The sequence below is a fragment of the Equus quagga genome, chromosome 10 (assembly GCF_021613505.1).
Source record: "Equus quagga isolate Etosha38 chromosome 10, UCLA_HA_Equagga_1.0, whole genome shotgun sequence".
Taxonomy (NCBI): Eukaryota; Metazoa; Chordata; class Mammalia; order Perissodactyla; family Equidae; genus Equus; species Equus quagga.
Window position 1 is genome coordinate 3,110,722 of NC_060276.1, and position 19,268 is coordinate 3,129,989.

At 39.7% G+C, this 19,268-nt stretch overlaps 1 protein-coding gene across 1 annotated transcript in view; it reads left to right on the forward strand.

The window, feature by feature from the left end:
- GABRA3 (gamma-aminobutyric acid type A receptor subunit alpha3) overlaps positions 1-19,268 on the forward strand; it is a 321,718-nt gene that overhangs the window by 293,866 nt on the left and 8,584 nt on the right. Inside the window, exons 7-8 of the mRNA XM_046673707.1 lie at positions 3,701-3,853; positions 11,680-11,891. Of these exons, the coding sequence (XP_046529663.1) occupies positions 3,701-3,853; positions 11,680-11,891 (365 nt within the window). The remainder of the gene's footprint in view (positions 1-3,700; positions 3,854-11,679; positions 11,892-19,268) is intronic.

Sequence of the window (19,268 nt, forward strand, 5' to 3'; positions counted from 1 at the left end):
GTGGTGGGTGGTTCTGGTAGGCCAGGGCACTGAAGCCAGCCAGTTTTGACCCCCTGTGGTCGCCATTTTGGTGGGCAAAGGACTCGGAGACCCTCTGGCAGCGCCAGCAGCCGGTTTTGACCCTTGTCAGTTGCAGTTTTGGTGAGCGGGAGTACCACAGCATTAGGGGGTGTGACCTTTTTGACTGGCCAACCGCCTTTCAGTGAGGCCTCTGCTGGCGTTCTGCTGTTGGCTGAGCTCTGCTGTTGGGCGGGGCCTCTGCTGGGACTCATCTGCCAGAGCTACAGGCTGCTCTCAGAGGTTGGGTTTCCTGTGCAGGGAAGGCCAGGCAGCTGGCTGGACTCTCCGATCAAGCGGGGTTGCTGGTGATAACCTGGTACCGCCGTGAGGATCTGCGCACTAGTAGCTGTAAGTTCCACCCCCTTCTTTGGTCCTAGCTCACCCCACCTGGAATAGCCCTGCCAATTCCCCAAGTGTCCCTCATGAGGCAAGACAGAAGTGAGCCTCCAGGGAAATGCCCCCAATGCTGGGGAAGCTGGATATCTGCCTTAGGCTCTCCTTTTCCCACTAGAGAAACCATAGACCCAGAGGGACCATCCAGGTACTGCACCAAACTGGCGAGGGGGAGGGAAGAAAGCAGCAAAGTGAAACCATTTCTCTTACCCTTGTTAAACGCGTCTTCTCTTGGTCCTTGCGTTCCAAGAGGGTGTTTCAGCCTTTACACTTTGGTTCCGGGATTTTCACAAGGGCATTTTTGTCTGTGGATAGTTGTTACTCCGTACTTTTGAGACGGAGTACTAGAGCCAGGGACATCCTATTCTTCTTCTCTTTGTTCTTTGGAAGAGAGACAGCAAGACAGAAATTGAAGGAAAGGAGGATAGAAAAGGATAGAATTGAAGAAAATATATTCAGTTATTTAAAACAAATGGCTAATTTAATAAGCTTTTGAAAAGTCCACTTGCTTTGCCTTTCAGATCTACAGAATATAAATAATTTATGAATATTTATTATATGTTTTATATATTAAATATTTACACGATCAGATATAAGATTAATAGACAAGATGTTAGGGATATGAAACTAAGATGGGGAAGGGGGAAAATTGCCCAAGCTACTCAAAGTCCATCTCTTGTCAAAAATAAATCCTCAATGCCTTCTCAGTGGAGAGAGAGAGCGAAGGGAAGGACAGAGAGAGAAAGGAGTAGAAATGGACACAGAAAGGAGAGAGGGAGAGAGAGTAGGAGCGGGTGGGGAACAAAAACAGAAATAAAAGGGTTGAAAAAGAAGCAGAGAGAAAGAAAAGAGAGAAACTCCAAAGTTATAATAAAAAGCATATTTCATAATTTTGTATGAGACTTCTTTGCTAAATTAAAAATAAGCCCCCTTGTATTTTTCATGTTCACATAAACAAGCTAGACTGTGAATACACACATAATATGGATTGTGTATTGAGCTTTGGATGACCAGATGCTGCTTTCTCGGCTTAGGTACAGGGAGTGGGTGGGGTAGGAAAGTGGGAAATTGCCTCATTTGGGAGACCTGCCAAAATGAAAGGTGGGTGGAGAGACGGGTGAAAAATAAGAAGCTCTGACAGGAAAGGTAGTAGAGCAATCAGATCGCATGGGTCTTTGGGGACTGTTTTTGGGATTTTGGCTTTTACTCTGAGAGATGGGAAACCATTGGAGAGTCTTGAGCAAAAGAGAGACCAAATCTGACTTGTTTTAATAGGATCACTTTGGCAGCTGTGCTAAGAGGGCATTGAAGGGGATAAGTACAGAAGCAAGACTAGTTAGAAAGCTCTTACAGTACTCTAGATCAGAAATGATGGTGGCTTAGATCAGAGTGGCAGCAGTGGAGGTGGGGAGAAGAGGTCCAATTATGGATATATTTTAAAGAAAGAATTGTGAAGGTTTGCTGATTGATTGTGTGTGTGTGTGTGTGTGTGTGTGTGTGTGTGCACATGGAGGCATGCATGAGGGAGGCAGGGAGAGAGAGAAGTCAATGATGATGCTTGGATTTTGAAGAATTTGATTTTGGCCTGTGCTCCTGAGAGCTACCATTTACTGAAATGGGGAAATCTGTTAGAGGAGCCAGTTTGGAGGGAGGAGATGGGAGAGTAAAAGCTAAGACTTGGACGTTTTAGGTCGAGATGCCTGTTAGATCCCAAGTGTGATGTCTAGTGGGTAATTGAATATTTAGGTCTGGAGTAGTACAGGGAATCCGAGGTCCGCCTTAGCAAAATGCCACAGACCAGGAAGCTGAAAACAACACAAATTTATTATCTCCAAGTGCTGGAGGCCACAAGTCTGAAACCAAGGTGTTGGCAGGGTTGGTTCCTTCTGGAGGATGTAAAAGAGAATCTGTTGTGTGCCTCTCTCTCCTAGCTTCTGATGGCTACTGGCAACCCTTGGCATTTCCTGGTTTGTGGATGCATCACTCCAGTCTCTGCTTCCGTCAGCGCATAGTGTCACACATCTCCCTGTGTGTATCTATCTTCTTTTTATAAGAGCATCAGTCATAGTGGATCAGGGCTCATCCTACTCCAGTATGGCCTCATCTTAACTAAGTACATCTGCAACAACCCTGTTTCTAAAGGTCACATTCTGAGGCACTCAGGGTTAGGACTTCACCATATCTTTCCAGGAGACACAATTCAAGGCATAACAAGTAGGAAGCCCAGGCAGAAGATATACGTTGAGGAGTTATCAGAGTCTGCACTATTCTTTAAAGACACAGGTTGGATGAGAATGCCAAAGGAGTGAGACAGAAGTGAGTACAAGCACTGAGTTCTGACATCCTTGAATGTTTAGACATTTAAAGGAGACTAGAGAGGAAATGACGTAGGAGGGAAACTGGAAGAGCAGCACGGCCTAGAAGTTCCATGAAGAGAGTCATTCCAAGAGGATGGAGTGCTTAACTGGGTAAAATGCATTGACAAATCCAGTAGGACTGATAATTAACTATTGGCTTTAACAACATGGGTAATAATTAGTACCCACCTTATAGGGTTGGTGGGAGGGTGTAAAGTTAATACTCTTAAAACCCTCAAAGTTGTTTGGCACATAGTAAGAACTCAATCAGTGTTGACTCTTATTTTGGAGTCGGGGGATGGAGGCCAGCACACACTCCGCTCTGTGAACTTTGGGTTCTAACCCACTAAGTCCGTTTGAACAGCAGAGCACAGTGGTTAGAAAGCATCAGCTGTGGAGCCAACCCATCTGGGCTTGAATTCAGGCTCCTCTACTTACTAGCTGGGTAACCTTGTGCAGGCTGCTCAATCTCTCTTTGCCTCAGCGTATCGACCTATAAAATGAAGATAACAATAGTCCTGACGTCATCGGGTTGTTGTAAAGATTAAACATTTTAAGAATGTTAAAGTGCTAGAAGAGTGCCAGTCACATAGCAAATGCTATAGAAGAGATTATTTCCTATTATTATTTAAACGAGGACATTAATTTATTTGAATGAACTTGTATCAAAATTGCTGTGTTGGTACACTGTTAGCATATATTTTCACACACACAAAAATACGCACTACAGGTACTTCATGATCATTAAAAAGATTTGGTTACATGGACTTGGGAGGTGCTGGGATGTCTTGTTTTCAATATAAAAGGAGTTTGTGAACTGAATTGGGGCCCACCTTGATTGAAGAATGTTTATTTGGCTACATACTGCCTAATTTTAACTCTCTCTCCAGGAGAATATGTCGTCATGACAACCCACTTCCATCTCAAGCGAAAAATTGGCTACTTTGTGATCCAGACCTACTTGCCATGTATTATGACTGTCATTCTGTCACAAGTGTCTTTCTGGCTCAACAGAGAGTCTGTCCCTGCCCGCACGGTCTTTGGTGAGTGTTGTTTTATGGAGAATGGTGGGGAAAACATTTGCGAAGTCTTATGATGGGCAGTCAGAGTCGAGGCGGGTAGAAGAACCATTATTGGAGATAGTGGCAATGCCTGAGCCCAGCATTAGTGACTGGGTCATCGGATCCTGGTGTTTCAGAGAAGTGAATTCTTAACAAGGAACTGGGAAAAAGAAGAGGGTTGGAACAGTAAGGTGACTGAGATGCTTCCTGTCTCAGTCAGGCTTGCTCCAGGAGCTGGGGAGGAAGTGAGTCTTCAGTGAAAAAGAGAGGGAATTAGTGGGCGGAGCTGGAGAAGTGAAGGGTGAGAAACTAAGGTGACGACAGAGAAGTGGATTGGGGCTTTTTTACAACCCATTTTTTTGTCTGAGCATCTGACTTTGCTGCTTCTCCTCTAGCCTTTTTGGAAGTATGAATTATCTGACATTCAGTAAAAGCTACACAAAGTTCAAAGGGTTTTTCAATGATCAGAAATTTTCCTCAATACGAATTTACTGATCTCTAGGAAGGGATTTGCATATCATTAGCACTTTTCCCTGGGAGACTTAAAGCATATAAAACATTTTCTGCCTGTTTTTCCCACTGTAAGACTTTTTAGGAGATAAATATTAATTAACTTAAACTGCCTCCATGGCAGTGGTGGCTGTGAGGCATATGCTGAGTACCCACATAGAAGGCCAATGATTCCTACTAATATCCTGAAGCTACACTGTGTAGTTAAATAGTAAATGATGCTTCAAAAAGAAGCAGCATTTCAGGTCAGGTGGAGGAGGAGACAGCAGTGGCGAAAGAGAAAGAGTAATCTGTAAAGTGGAAACAAAGCTAAAACTAGAAGGGTGTAATATCATGGAAGTCAAGAGAGGAGAGTGTTTCAAGAAGCAGAGGGTAATCCTCTGGAGTGAGTTCTGCTGTGTGCCTAGGTAAGATGCAGACAGAAACTGTCTGTTGGGTATGGTGATATGCTTGGTTGTTAGTGATCTTGAAAAGAACAGCTCTGGTGAATTGGAGGGAGCAGAATCTATATAGGAGTAAGTTAAAGATACCCATTTTTGGAAATATAAAAAACTTAAAGGAAATACTCAGGGGCCCAAATGGAAGAAGGAACTGAAAGCTGGAGTGTTAATCACGTGAGCTGACACTGTCGTAGCGGAAGATGGGTGGATGGACTCCTAGTCTGGGTAAATGAGAGTGAGTTTTCAGGTTACGCAGAAAGGCTTTGAGCCTGAGTAAAGTTAAGGGGTGGAACTAGGATTGTGCGAGGCTGAATACTGGCCCCCAAAGACATCTGTGTCCTAATCCCTGGAACCTGAGAGTGTTACCTTATATGCCAAAAGGGACTCTGCAGATGTGAACTAAGTTAAGGATCTTGGGATGGGGAGATTATCCTGGATCATCTGGATGGGCTCTAAATGAAATCACAAGTGTCCTGATAAGAGTGAGGGAGAGGGAGATTTGCCTACAGAGCAGAAGGCAGTGTGATGAAAAAAGCAGGAGAGATTTGAAGATGCTATGCTGTTGGTTCTGAAAGAGGAGGAAGGGGCCCCCAAGCCAAGGAATGCAGCTCTAGAAGCTGGGAAAGGCCATGGCTTCTCTCTCTAGAGCCTCCAGAGGGAGTGAAGCCCTACTGACACCTCGACTTTAGCCCCATAAAACTGACATCAGAGATTCTGGCCTCCAGAACTGTAAGAGAATGTATTTGTGTTGTTGTAAGCCACTAAATTTGTGGCCATAGGAAACTAATATAAGCATTCATCCCATAAATCCAATACCGTCAAAGGGTTATGCCCTCAATGCAAAAGAGTGCTAGAAAAATGTGGGAATCGGTGCAGGGAGACAACAAGGAAGCATGTTGTTTTGGCCTGGGCTTTGTGTAAAATATAGGATTCCTTAAGAATTTATTTTTAATTCAAACTTGGCCTCACATGAGTTTAAAGTTCATATTTACGCTAACTGCATTGATGTGAGAACCTCCAAGATGAAACATTAATTTAAAAAGTGATTGCAAAATTTTTGTGTGACCCAACAGCCAAGAAAAGCCAATATCCTCCTAAAGAACAAAATGGAGAGACTAGCCTCGTAAGATGTCAAAAATAATTAAAAAGCTATAGTAAAGATGTGTGTTCTTGGCACAAGGAGAAGAAAAATAAATAAATGAAACACTATAGAGAGAGTAAAAATAGACCCACATATATAAAAACTTGATTTATGACAGAGATGGCATTGAAGAGAATTAATTTGAGGTTAATCATGGTCTTAAATATAAAAGCTAAAAATGTAATGCTCTTAGAACTAAATATAAGACAATATCTTTGCAAATTTGGAAGGAAGAAATTCCTTAGTGCACAGAAAAAGTAATAACAGTGAAGAAAAAAGAATAAATTGGACCTCATCAAAATTGAAAATTTCCACTCATCAGAGGATAGCATTAAGAAAATGAAAAGGCAAGCCATAGACTGAGAGAATATATTTTATAAATGTACAGATCTGATAAAACATATATTCCAAAAATATAAAGAATCCAATTTAAAAAACTGAAAAAAACATGAGCATTTTACCAAGAATATATATAAATGCCCATAAGCTCATGGAAAGACATTTAACATCATTTTATATCAGGGAAATGCAAATTAGAACCACACGGAGACATTACTTTATAAACACCAGAATGGCTAAAATTAAAAAGACTGGCAATTCCAAATATTTGTGAGGTTGAGGAGCAATTGGCGCTCTCATACTCTGCTGGTGAGGATGTAAAATGGTACAACCACTTGGGAAAACAGTTTGGCTACTTCTTATAAAGTTTAAAATACATTTACCCTAAAATCTAGGTATTTTACTCCTAGGTATATACCCAAGTGAAATGAAAATATATATCCATAAAAGGCTTATACAAGAATGTTCATAACAGCTTTATTCATGAAAGCCCCAAACTGGAAAATATCCAGTGTCCATCAACAAGTGAAGGGGTGAATACACTGCTGCATATGCGTACAGTGGATTAACAATATTGATTCACATAACGATTTGGATGAATCTCGAAAATTGTGTCGAGCTAAGAAGCCAGACACAAAATAGTACATAATATTTGATTTTATTTATATAAAATTCCAAAACAGGCAAAACTAAGCTATGGTGTTAGAGATCAAAGCAGTACTTTCTTCTGGGGGTGGTGGACTGACTGAAAAATCAAACGTTCAAATCGCTATGATGAATATGTTTAAGTAGTTGAAAGAAACATAAGAATTCCATCATATGACCAGTGTGTGGGGAGAGAGAGACAGAGAGAGCATGCATGAAAGAGCAAGCACATTGGAAATTCTAAAATTGGAATACATAGATAAAAACTCACTGGTATAGATACAGTTGAAGGGAGAAGGGAAAATTCATGAACTGGAAGAAAATATCTAGAATGAGGCCCAGAAAGACAAAAATGTATAAAATGCATTAAGAGAGAGAAACAACATACGATTTATTGGGAAGGTCTAACAGAGGGAATTGGAATCCTAGAAGGAGGGGAGGGAGAGAATGGTCCAGAAGAAATTTTTGAAGAGATAATGGCTGAACACTGTCCAAACCTGATGAAGGACAAATAGGCACGATTACAAGAAGGCCTATGAACTCAAGGAGGATAAATTAAAAGACATACAAACAGAGACACATTAGAGTGAGACTTTTGAAAACAAAAAACAAAGAGAAAAATCTTAAAAGTAGCCTGGAAAAAAAAGTACATTGCCTTTAAAGTCATTATCAATAGACTATCAGTTGACTTCAACAGAAACAATAAAAACATTTTCAGACCAACAAAAAAAAAAACACTAAAAATTCATTATCATCAAACCCTCACTAAAGGGAGTTCTTCAAGCCAAAGAAAAATTGTCCCAGAAGGAATGTTTAAGATGCATTTAAAAAGAATGAGAGTAATAAATATAAATGAATGACTGTTGAATGTATAAAACAATAACAGTGGCTTATTGGGTGTACAATATATTTAGAATATAAGACTAGACCATAATGTAATGTATATAAGTTGAGATGGGGATAGATGGTTTCATTGTCAGGGAAACGTGTAAAAATGTCACTTAATATTTAATTTTCATAAGTCAAAGATGCATGCTGACTGAAGCTCTCATACATCTGATGGGAATGTTAAATGGTACAACCACTTTACACAACCACTTGGCAGTCTCATATAAAGTTAAACACGTGCTTGCCATATAATCATGCAGTTCCATCCCTAGGTATTTACCAAGAGAAATGAAAGCGTGTTCCAACACACAGACTTGTGTGTAAATCTTCCTAGCAGCTTTATTCATAATAGTTGAACATTGGAAGCAGTCCAGATGTCCATTAGTAGGGGAATGGATAAACAAATTATGTTCTATCAATACAATGGAACACTACCCTGAAATTAACAGGAATGAACTAAAGATAGATGCAGCAACGTGAAGGAACCTAAAGAATACTATGCTGAGTGAAGGCAGTTAGACACAAAATGAGTACATACTGTATGATATTTATATGCAACTCTAGGTGGAAAAATCTAATCCAGACAGAAAGAACGCAGAGCAGTGGTTACCTGGGGCCAAAGAGGGGATGAAGTGGCTACAAAGGAACCTTTGAGGTGATAAACGTATTCTGTAGATGATACCTATGAGAAAGGGCACAGAGGGATATCACCAGATGGTAGAAATCTCACAGGAGCACAGGTTACCACAAGACTATGATAGTGTAATGGTCTAAGGAGTACTAAAGATCAAGGAGAATGTGGATTCCTACCTCTTGAGCTCTTGATTCTGAATGATAAACCACCTCTTGAGAACCGAAACAGTATACTCAATAGGAGAGTCAGGTTTCAGTTAGGACCAAAAGAGGAATGTGCATTCAGAGAAGAGGTGGAGAATATAGGTGATCATAGAGCAGCAGAGTTGGAAAGTTAGAAGAGTTTGGGAGAAAGAGGTTGTTAAGAAGGAATGAGGGACTGGGTCATATTCAGTAATGTACTTTGTCAAACAGGATTCAAGCTGACTTACAATGCATTAACGAAAAGACTTGCCCTTGTGGTGGTGTCTCAGCTCAACAGGTATATGAAGGATGATTAATTCTGATTGTCTCCTGGGGAGAGTGAGTGCTCATTTTGAAAGCTGTGGTCTGAAATGTTTTAATTTTTGTATCCTTAGGACCTAACTATAAGGCACAGAATAGACAGTTGTTAATGTTGGAGTAAAGAAGAGAACAAGACCTATATTATTGATAATAATAACAATATTGTTACTACAAGAAAAGAATATTATTCACTCTGACGGGAGCAAATGTGGTACAATGCCATGGGCTGTAGGCTGAGCAGAGCAGTTCCACTCATCTCACAGGCACTAGGGGCCTACTCTGCCAGGTATTGTGTTTGGAGTTGAACAGATAGAGACGAATTACCCATGGTCCCTGCTCTCAAGCAACTCCTGGTTTAGTGGGGCAGACATGTATAATCAAAGAAGTATACTTTTAAGACTTTTAGAAGTGCTTAAAGGGAGTGAAGCAGGGCATTCACAAAAAACTTTCTAGAAGAGTCTTGAAAGAGAAGCACTGGATGGCGGGCCTGGATCTCTTTTAAAATCCCCAACCTCTTTGTCCATCCATGAAGTGTACCAAATGCTTGATTGAGGGTCTTACCAGCTCTGACTAGCTAAGAACTCTTCACAACATGACAGTGCTAATTAAGCCCTAGAGGCTAGAGCTCTAAAAATCTCTACTGAGCTATGGCACAGAAACACTTGTGTTGCAGTGCAGTCCTCTCCGTCCATGCACTGGCACACTGCTGTGAATGTGCCAGGGTGGACGACTGCATTTGCTGATAACCGTAAATGACGTAACTTGTTTCTCCCATGAATTACTCCTTGCTCGGTGTGGGCAGAGGGTTACTGAGCCCGGGGTCCATTCTCAGAGCTTAGCAGGCTACAAATTCAGACAGTTTGTTCATAGGTACTAGCTATGTGGCTGATTCCTGACAGAGCTTAAAATGTGTTTTTGCTAATTAGCCTTGACGACTCTCTGCCTAGTTTGTGCAAAGGTACTCCTTTAAGGGTCTCTCTGTTGAAACTGTACTAAGTCTTTTCCAGTCTGTGTTTTCATTTATATAGCAAATATGTAAGTAAGGTACTCAAGGAAGCAAGATATGAGGAAGCCCCAGAGACTGCACCACACATGGCTGACTCTCTGGGTAGAGTTAATAGTTAATAGGCTTTATCTGCTTGCTCTTCTATGCAACATCTCCCACCCCATTAGGACTTTCTTCCATGCCCTGTTTGACCCGGCTCATAAGGCTCACATGCCCCATCCTCTTGAGCATGCCAAAACTCCGAAAGAGGTTCTGACTATTCCCCCTTCAAGTCTGGATGACTGTGGGCACAACTGCCTCATCAAAACTCTGAGGGATAGAGACTGCAGGGAATATTCATAGCTGGGGAGAATGATGGCACAGAGAGACTAAGGCAATTGCCCAAGATACAGAGCAAGTAAGTGGCAAACTCAGGACTTGTAACTTCTCTGTAAGTATTCGGGACTAGAATATTATTGCTAACAGTTAGAAAATTATTATTATAAAACTGTTTAAAATGTGATTATAATTATACTAATATAATTAATTATATAATTATGACAATACTGTTGCTATAATAACAGTAAAAATAAGAGTAATGTTACTTATGGAAGCTACTATTTATTGAGTGATTACTCCCAGATGGTGTGCTATGGGCTTTATACACATCATCTCGTGGGCTCCCCCAACAAATCTCTGAGTCTGGTATCAACACACACATTTTACACGTGATAAAGCTGAGACTTACTGGGGGTGAAGCACCACGTCCAGGGTCATGTTGCTAGTGAGCGGGATTGCCGGAATTGCAGTCTATTTCAGTCTGACTCTACAGCTCATATTGTTAACCACAACACTGTATAGCTCATATGTGTATCTAGAATATGAAAAGATTACAAAACAATTTTAATAGAATTTAAAGGTGAATAAAGGAAAGTCTTAAATTTAGGTTAATAACACTACCAAGAAAAAGAATCAGTTGATCGAAAAGCAAGCTCTGGTTTGGCAAAAACTCACAAGAAATAGATTCTGGAACAGCTTTGGTTGTCCACAAAGCTCAATAGAACCTAGACTGTGATGCAGCTAAGAACCATTTTCTACAATAGTTTGTTGCATTTTTAGGAGAACAGTGTCCACAATAAGGGAAGTGAAAATCCTACTGAGCTCAGACTATGTCCTGAGTCTTGGGCTCAGTTCTGGGCTGTTCAGAAGAGAACTAACTACCAGAATGGGAAAGGAGGAGAAACAAGAGACGGGACTGACCATGTTCATTCTGGAGATGAACAGATTCATGAGGAACCATGGCCATCCTCTCCAACTCTCTGAAGGCCTATCCTGGAGAGGAGGGAGCAGGCTTTTTCCCCCTGCATTGCCAGAGACAGAACTCTGAGATCAGTCAATGGGCTAAGAGGTACAGGAAAGTGGGTTTCAGCTCATAAGGTAGGTATTTCTAATTAAAAAGCTCTCTTACAATGAAATGGGTTACCTACTCGTCAGTGAAAATGTTTAAGCAGAGGCTAGAGGACAACTTTTAGAAGTGCTATACTGGAGATTCCTATTCCTGTGAAATGGGATGGGGTGGTTACTAGGTAGAACTTTGACATTCTCTGTTTTTCCCTTTAAAGGGGCCCTTTTGAGTGGGGTATCTGGTAGAAAGTTGGCGATCTCATCAAATATGCTCTAAATGTCTTCCAGTGGAACTGGTTCTCATCTTCCCTCTCCCTAGGTGTCACCACAGTTCTCACCATGACCACCTTGAGTATCAGTGCCAGAAACTCCTTACCTAAAGTGGCATACGCGACGGCCATGGATTGGTTCATAGCCGTCTGTTATGCCTTTGTATTTTCTGCGCTGATCGAATTTGCCACTGTCAACTACTTCACCAAGCGGAGTTGGGCTTGGGAAGGCAAGAAGGTGCCAGAGGCCCTGGAGATGAAGGTGAGATACAGCAAGCGTGGGGGCTGGGAAGCACTCCCTGAGAGAACTGTATTGGAACCAGGAGTGGGCAGCCTGCAGCCTATGGGAACTGGCCAGGGCTGTGTGCTATTCACTGGGGTCATCAATCCAATTCTCAACTGGAGTGCTTCTTGGCAATGTGGAGTGTTTGCTGGGGACAAAAAGAAGAGGGTAGGTATCATGGAGGGTTGGTGTCTTATCGTGAGGGAACAAACCTAAGTGTGATACTGCTAGTCTCGAGGGGAACCCACTGTACTGACAAAGTCACCCGGAAGAGTGGACTCTATCTTCAACCCAGAGAACAATCTTTAGGGCCACCTCTGCCCCTCACTTTCCAGTATGTTCCCATTTATAGTCAAACCAAAGTGATTGCCATTCCTTCTGTGTCTTTACTTATTTTTTTACTCTCTACCTGGAATGTTCTTTTCTTTTTTCCCTGCATAATGAAGACCCACTCATTCTTCAAGACACAGATGAAATGCTATTTTCTTCATAGAGCCTTTCCAAAATCATCCAGGTAGCTTTAGCTTTTCTTGGGGCAGGGGTGCTCCTGATATTAAAAGCATTTCTTTGTATTAGAGTTATTTGTCTGCATCCTCACTAGACACAACTTCTTGAGGGCAGGGGTCTGTCTGCATGATCTTTCTCACTAGTTAGCATCCTTGCATAGCATCTGACTCATAATAAAAGCTAAATAGATGTTAGTTGAATTGGTGGATGGATGGGAAGGAAGAAAACAGAGAGAAAAAAATAGTAAACGAACTGGAATTGGTAGGAATAAAACATGAATACAGTGAAATCAAGATTGTTGTGCTTGGCTGCTTTAAAAGAGTTCAGATCTCTAGATCTAGATGAAGACTATCCAAAGATGCTAAAAAGAACTGGCAGAAGTGGTCCCAGAACCATTCCAGTACCCTTTGAAGAATCATGGAGAAGAGAAAAGATAATGAAGATTTTTCAAACGGGAGGAAAAGATATATTCCATAGAATACAGACTGGTGAGTTGTCAAAATTTTAGAATAGCTTTTAACTATTTATTTAGATAGAATTTATTAACTCCTTGCTATAAATTATGAAGAAATAAGTGTATTTATCCTTCTTCCATCTACTCTACCATAGGAAATTTTTGGTTGGTTTTATTATTATACTTAGTCTGGTTGTTACCTTTGGATCCTTAAAATATATTTACCCTTCTAGTACTTGAGTTGTCAGCTATGAACGGGGTCTGCTGACCCCTCACCCATTACAAGATAGAAGGAAATTAGTATACTTATCCTACTTCTCACCTTCTCTCTCTACCAGTCTCTGTTGTCTCCCAACTTTTTTTAATACCACTATTTCTGCATTGTCAAGTTCTATAGCATTTATATGCTTTTACGCAGCCATAATTCCTATAGTTGATTAGTCATAGTTCTACATTTAAATGCGCTCTCTTCTCAAAATAATCCTTTTATCCATTTTCCCATTCATTGTTTAGTTATCTTAAGGCTATCCTCTAGAAGTTTCTTTAAGAAGGGCTCATAGGAACCGTACTTCCTACTCTCTTGGATGTGTAAAATTATCTGTCAATTGTGTTTATACTTGAATTATAGTTGGGCCATTGTACAATTTGTGGGTCACATTCTCTTTCTCTGATGTCCATGTAGACATGGATTGTTATACTCAATTCTAGCAGTTCATGTTGTGATGAAGAAGTTTAAAACCAGCCTGAGTATCTCTCACATAATAGGTGACTTGATTTTATGGCCTAGAAGCCCATATGAATGTGTCTTTTATTTACAAACTGCAGTTACATTACAAAGATATATCTTGATCTCTTTGTCTGAATGTTTTCTAGGACAGCATGCTGCCCTTTAAGCCTGTAGACTCACAGCTGTCTTTGTTTCAGGAAAGCTTTCCTGAAATACCTTGTTCTGCTCTCTTCCTGGAAGCGCAGATTATACACATCATAGAGCTTTCTTTGTCTTCCATATCTACTATTTTTCTCTAATAGTTTTTAACTGTTATTTTTCATTTCATTTTGCTCATTTTTCTCAAGCCTGTCTTCCATGTCTCTGACCTTTTTCACCAGTGTCTTTTTACCTTCATTTCTGTAGTAGTATTTGTCCTTACATTAATTTTATGATCTCTGATGACTTATTTTTCGTGTGTTCTATGTTTATTTTGTGTGCTGTTCCACAACCCTTTTTGGTTATTTTTCCTCCTTTTTGCAACATGTTTTGCATCAGTACCACATTAGTTTGTTTTCAATTTTACTAGCTCTGCTCTGTGTGAAAGTATCATTTTGGGGAGGACCTGAGAGAGTGAGTAGGATAGTAGTGAGTAGTCTGAGCGTCATCTGTTGTCTATGTAAACTCTTATGAGTACTCCTCCTTATAGTTGTGATTCTGCTTCTCACTAGCAAGAAATTTCCCTTGCTCACAGGAAAGCCCTATATATATAGTTGTGTGTTTGCTTGTGTGTGTGTGTATGTGTGTGTGTGTTTAGTATTATATCCTTTAATTTCTCCAGTCTCTACTTCCTCCTGCCACTATGTGATGGTGAAGCAGTGTTCCAAGATGTTCTCACTACCAGCCTGAAAACTGATTTTGTTTCAAAACAAGGGTCCTTTTTTTTCCTCACTCAGGTCGTGCCACCCACCTTTTAGGCCTCAATTCTTGGCCTGAAACCCAGAACAACAGGCATCCTTGGTATATTCTTTACCCTGATCCAATTTTTACTGTGTTTGGGAGCCCCTAGTTTTGGGGATCAAGGTTAAAAATGCTTTCAAGTTTCTTCAAAGATTGAGTTTTGGTTTCTATGTCTCATTTTCCTTATAGTTTTTGGTTGGTTCCAGAGAGGAGAAGGAAGCAAAGATGTCCTCACTCTGACATATTAAACTGAAAGCTCCCTAGAATACATTATTAAACAGATGTTTTAAGAGCAGTTAGCGCTAATCACTGATATCCAGCCTGAGTTCACTAAGAAGAAATTATGCCAAACTAACCTTAAGAAATTTTATGAAAAGTTCACTAGACTGGTAGACCAGGAAATATCATAGACTTTATTAAGACATCTAACTTGTTTTATTATGCCTTCATGAAGAAGAAACAGCAGTTGAATAATAGTACAATTAGGCTGATGTCGTTGGTTGACCAATTGAAGTCAAACAAAATTGAATGATGAATGGACATCAACCCAAATGGTCATCCTAGTGATAATCCACAGGGCTTTGTCATTGACCCTTCCCTCTTAAATGTCATCAGTGACTCAGATGAAGACATAGAAGGTAGGAGATTCCAGTTTGTAAGCTGCCATTAATGAATGTTGGTTGGAGAAGAGTATCTTCTGAATTATGAATCAAAAAGAATTTCTGAAGTTTGAGAGAATAGGCTAAAATCAAAAGATTAACGTTTGCTAAATCAAAGAAAGTCTTATGCATAGGTATAAAAAAATTAGTTCTGAGATAGAAAAGCTAACCACAATTGCACATTATAAATAAGATGCTGGGATATAGAGAAAACGCAAATTTAATGTAAGCCTTTCAAGTGGTATAACTCTCAAAAGGGAAGATTTGATTTGAGCCTGAGTTAACAGTTAACTAGAACAAGTGAGATGATAAGCCCTTTTACTCTGTACTGGTTGAGCCACGTTTAAAGTACATTGTTCCAGTTTGGTTACTGCAACGGAGGAGGGACAAATGCCTCAAGGGGACGGTGATTGCTAATTTCAGATATCTGAAAGGCTGTCACGGATGTCTTGCTGGGAAGAGGTGTGGGGGTGGTTTGATGTCAGCGAGAGAACTAGAATAGATTGTTAAGAGACTGTAGATGTAGATATCAAAAATGATGACCATTTCCCCAATTCCAACGAGCACTGAAAAGGAAAAAAGAGAACAAAAAGAATTGTCTAAAACTCTCTGCAAAGATGGTCATCTCAGTCTTCTTCCTTAGTTCCTCTCCATGGTAAATCCATTTAAGTTACCCAAAAGAAGTCAATTATGAGATTTAAAAAAAACAACTACTATGGAATGAATAGAAATAGGTCTCTAATGTGAGGGTGCTATACTTTGTCCACGCTGCTACAATGTGCAGGGATGAACAGTGAGAACCACTGACCCACAGGAAAAAAAAGCTGAACTGCACTGAGAGTAAAACTATTGGGACTTAATCATAAATTAGTTTCTTTTTTCCTCCTTTAGAGAGACATGTTAAGCCTTATTTGCTTCGTAAAGCTAGAATGAGTGAGCATGAATCTGTTTAAAACTAATATAAATGATTTATAAATCTATTTCTGATCCGTACTATGATTAGGGATTAGATAAAATGTAAGGAGAAAGATTATAAAGCAAAGGAAAAGAAGGAATAGGTGAAAACAAAATCTCATTTTCAAATGAAGACAAATGACTAGCTTATAATAGCACTCCAAAATATAGCTGAACTGCAGGCTTTAAGGATCAGCTACATGTGTTTATCACTGCTTCCTTTGCACATCCTACTAAAATGAGAGTCAAGAAATAAAATACAAGCTCACAAGCATCAGGAGAACTGGAGAAGGGATTTCAGTCAGACGAGATTTTAATGCATTGTTTTAGAAGAATGAACTTGGGAAGAGAGAATAAGAACCCATTTATTAAGCTGAAGCAAGACAGAATCCCAGAGAAACTCAGTGTTTGAGGTGATCGATACAGCAGAGAATAAAGCACAGGGGTGCAACTAGAGGGACTGTTAAAAGTGTGTGTACAGAATAGTCAAGACCCCAGAGCCTGCCCAACATGTGAAATGTCTGCAGCCAGATGTATACTTTGCAGAAAAACAGCAGAAGCTTCTCTTCTAAAGAAGCTGAATGTCTCCCGAGAAAAGACCTTTGCATAGTGACATTTTGGAGTACCCCATAAAACGATCTGCTTCCAACTGATCTTCTTAAATGATAGTCTGCAATCAATAAGCCAGCTCAGGTACACTGAGCATACACACATCTTTTATGTTGCCAAATAATATTGAGATACCAAGGATTACCAAAATGAAGTTTACAATCTGAAAGAGAAAAACAAAGATTAAAAGAAAAAAGCTCATCTTGGAGGGAACAAATATAAATTCTCTTTAATTCCCTAAATTAAGAAAAACAAAACTTTTATATTTTTAAATATATCATATCAGTAAAACAAGAATACGATGCTAATACAAAAGGAAATCATAGAATAAGGAAGAGCCCTTAAAATTAAAAAGAATTGCCAAAATAAAAATTTCAATAGAGATGGAAAAATAAACTGAAGTTGGGGCCGGCTCCATGGCCGAGTGGTAAATTTCGCATGCTCTGCTTCTGCTGCCCAGGGTTTTACAGGTTTGGATCCTGGGTGTGGGCATGGCAAAGCTCATCAGGCCATGCTGAGGTGGTGTCACACATGGCACAACCAGAGGCACTCACAACTAGAATATACAACTATGTACTGGGAGGTTTGGGGAGAAGAAGAAGGAAAAAAAAAAAGACTGGCAACAGTTGTTAGCTCAGGCGCCAATCTTTAAAAAAAAAATAAACTCAGGGAAATCTCCCCACAAGTAAAGCAAAAAGAAAAAAATAAGCGGAGAAAGTTAAAGAAAATATAAGAGACTTAGGAATGAATCCAGGAAGTCCATCCAACTCAGAAGCTGCAGAATGAGTGAAAAGAGAAAAATGAATGAAGGGAATTAACAAAGCACTAATAGGAGACATTTTTACAAACGGAAAGACATAAGCCTCCAGGTTGAAAGCGTCCTCATAGGCCCACGTGAAGGCACATCATCATGAAACTTCAGAAAACCAGGGATAAAGCGATAGTCTACAAAGCTTCTAGAAAGAAAATAAATGTTATCTACAAAGAATTGATTGGCCAAATGGCATCACACTTCTCAACTACGTTGGATGCTGGAAGACAGTGGAGCAGTAAATCTCATAAATCTGAGGGACAAATGATTTTCAACCTAGAATCCTATGCCCTGCCAAAGTATCAACTAAGTAGAGATGTACAGTTGTCATTTTCAGACCTACAAGAACTCAGAAATGTCACTCCCCACGCACTTCACCTTAGGAAGATACTAGAGGATATGTTCTATTAAAACAAGAGAGGAGAACATAAAAGAAAACGACGCTGGATCCAGAAAAGAGGGCATCCAACAGAGAAGATAAGTGAAGAGAAGTCCTAAGATGAAACCTATGCAGCAAGCAAGCCTGGGGAGGAAGCAGTCCAATTTGGAGCAGGAGGCTAGAGGTATTTATATGGTTCTTTATAATGATGTTACCACTGATATCGATTGAACTAAAAATATTGCTGTAATTGTATTAGAGGATGGAGGAGGGGTTGCATAAGTGAGGTAAATCATTATCATGAAAAGATGGTAAGTTATGTGTAAAACCGGTGGCAGTATAAGCATATCATTTAGAAATAACCCTTAGAAGTATCAGCTAAGAGAATTAAAAACAATTATGAGTTGCTGGACAAGATTGGGGGTGCATCGGGGTAAGGGTTCCCTGGTTTTCATTATAAGCCTTTAAGTTCTATTTTTTTAAAAGTATGTGCATTATTACTTTGATTAATTTTTTGAAAATTAGAATAAAAGCAAATTAAAATGAAATAAACCTCTACATTTAAAAAGAAGATAATCATTATTCTCAGAACTGCTTTTAAAATATTCATAAATGCTTTTTTTATTGGGTTCATAATAGTTTACATCATTGTGAGATTTCCGTTGTACATTATTTCTCGTCTGTCACTACGTAAGTCCTCCCCTTCACCCCTGTGCCCACCCCCACCCCCCTTCCCCTGGTAACCACTGAACTGTTTTCTTTGTCCATGTGTTTGTTTATATTCCACGTGTGAGTGAAATCATATGGTGTTTGTCTTTTGAATATTCATAAAGTCTTATCTAAATTTTGAAAGCACAGTAATTCTTAGGCTCTTTTTCTTATTTCCAAATAATATTTGAATGCTCTAGAATAATATCTTATCTTATTTTACATTAGAGAAACTTCCACACACTTCCATACTCAACTTCCATCCTCATCTTGGAAAAGTTTAGTTACTTATCATTAATGGCCTTTAAATTTATGAGGCATTCCTATAAACACAGCCACAAATCGAGTCACCCCTTAGTATTTTCTCTGTGGGGTGGATAATACTCACCATGGGTTAAGTTGTATTCATAAACTAGTGGTCTTCTCACCCTGTTCTACAGTAGGCATAAATGTCCTGACAACAACTGTACTCTGTTACTGGTAAATCGATTGAAACAAAAACAAACAGCAATCATTTCTGGAATATCTGTGGGATGCAGAGCTAAACATTACATGACCCCAGTACTCAGGAGCTGACTGCCTAGGGAGGAAAGTAATGTATATATACAC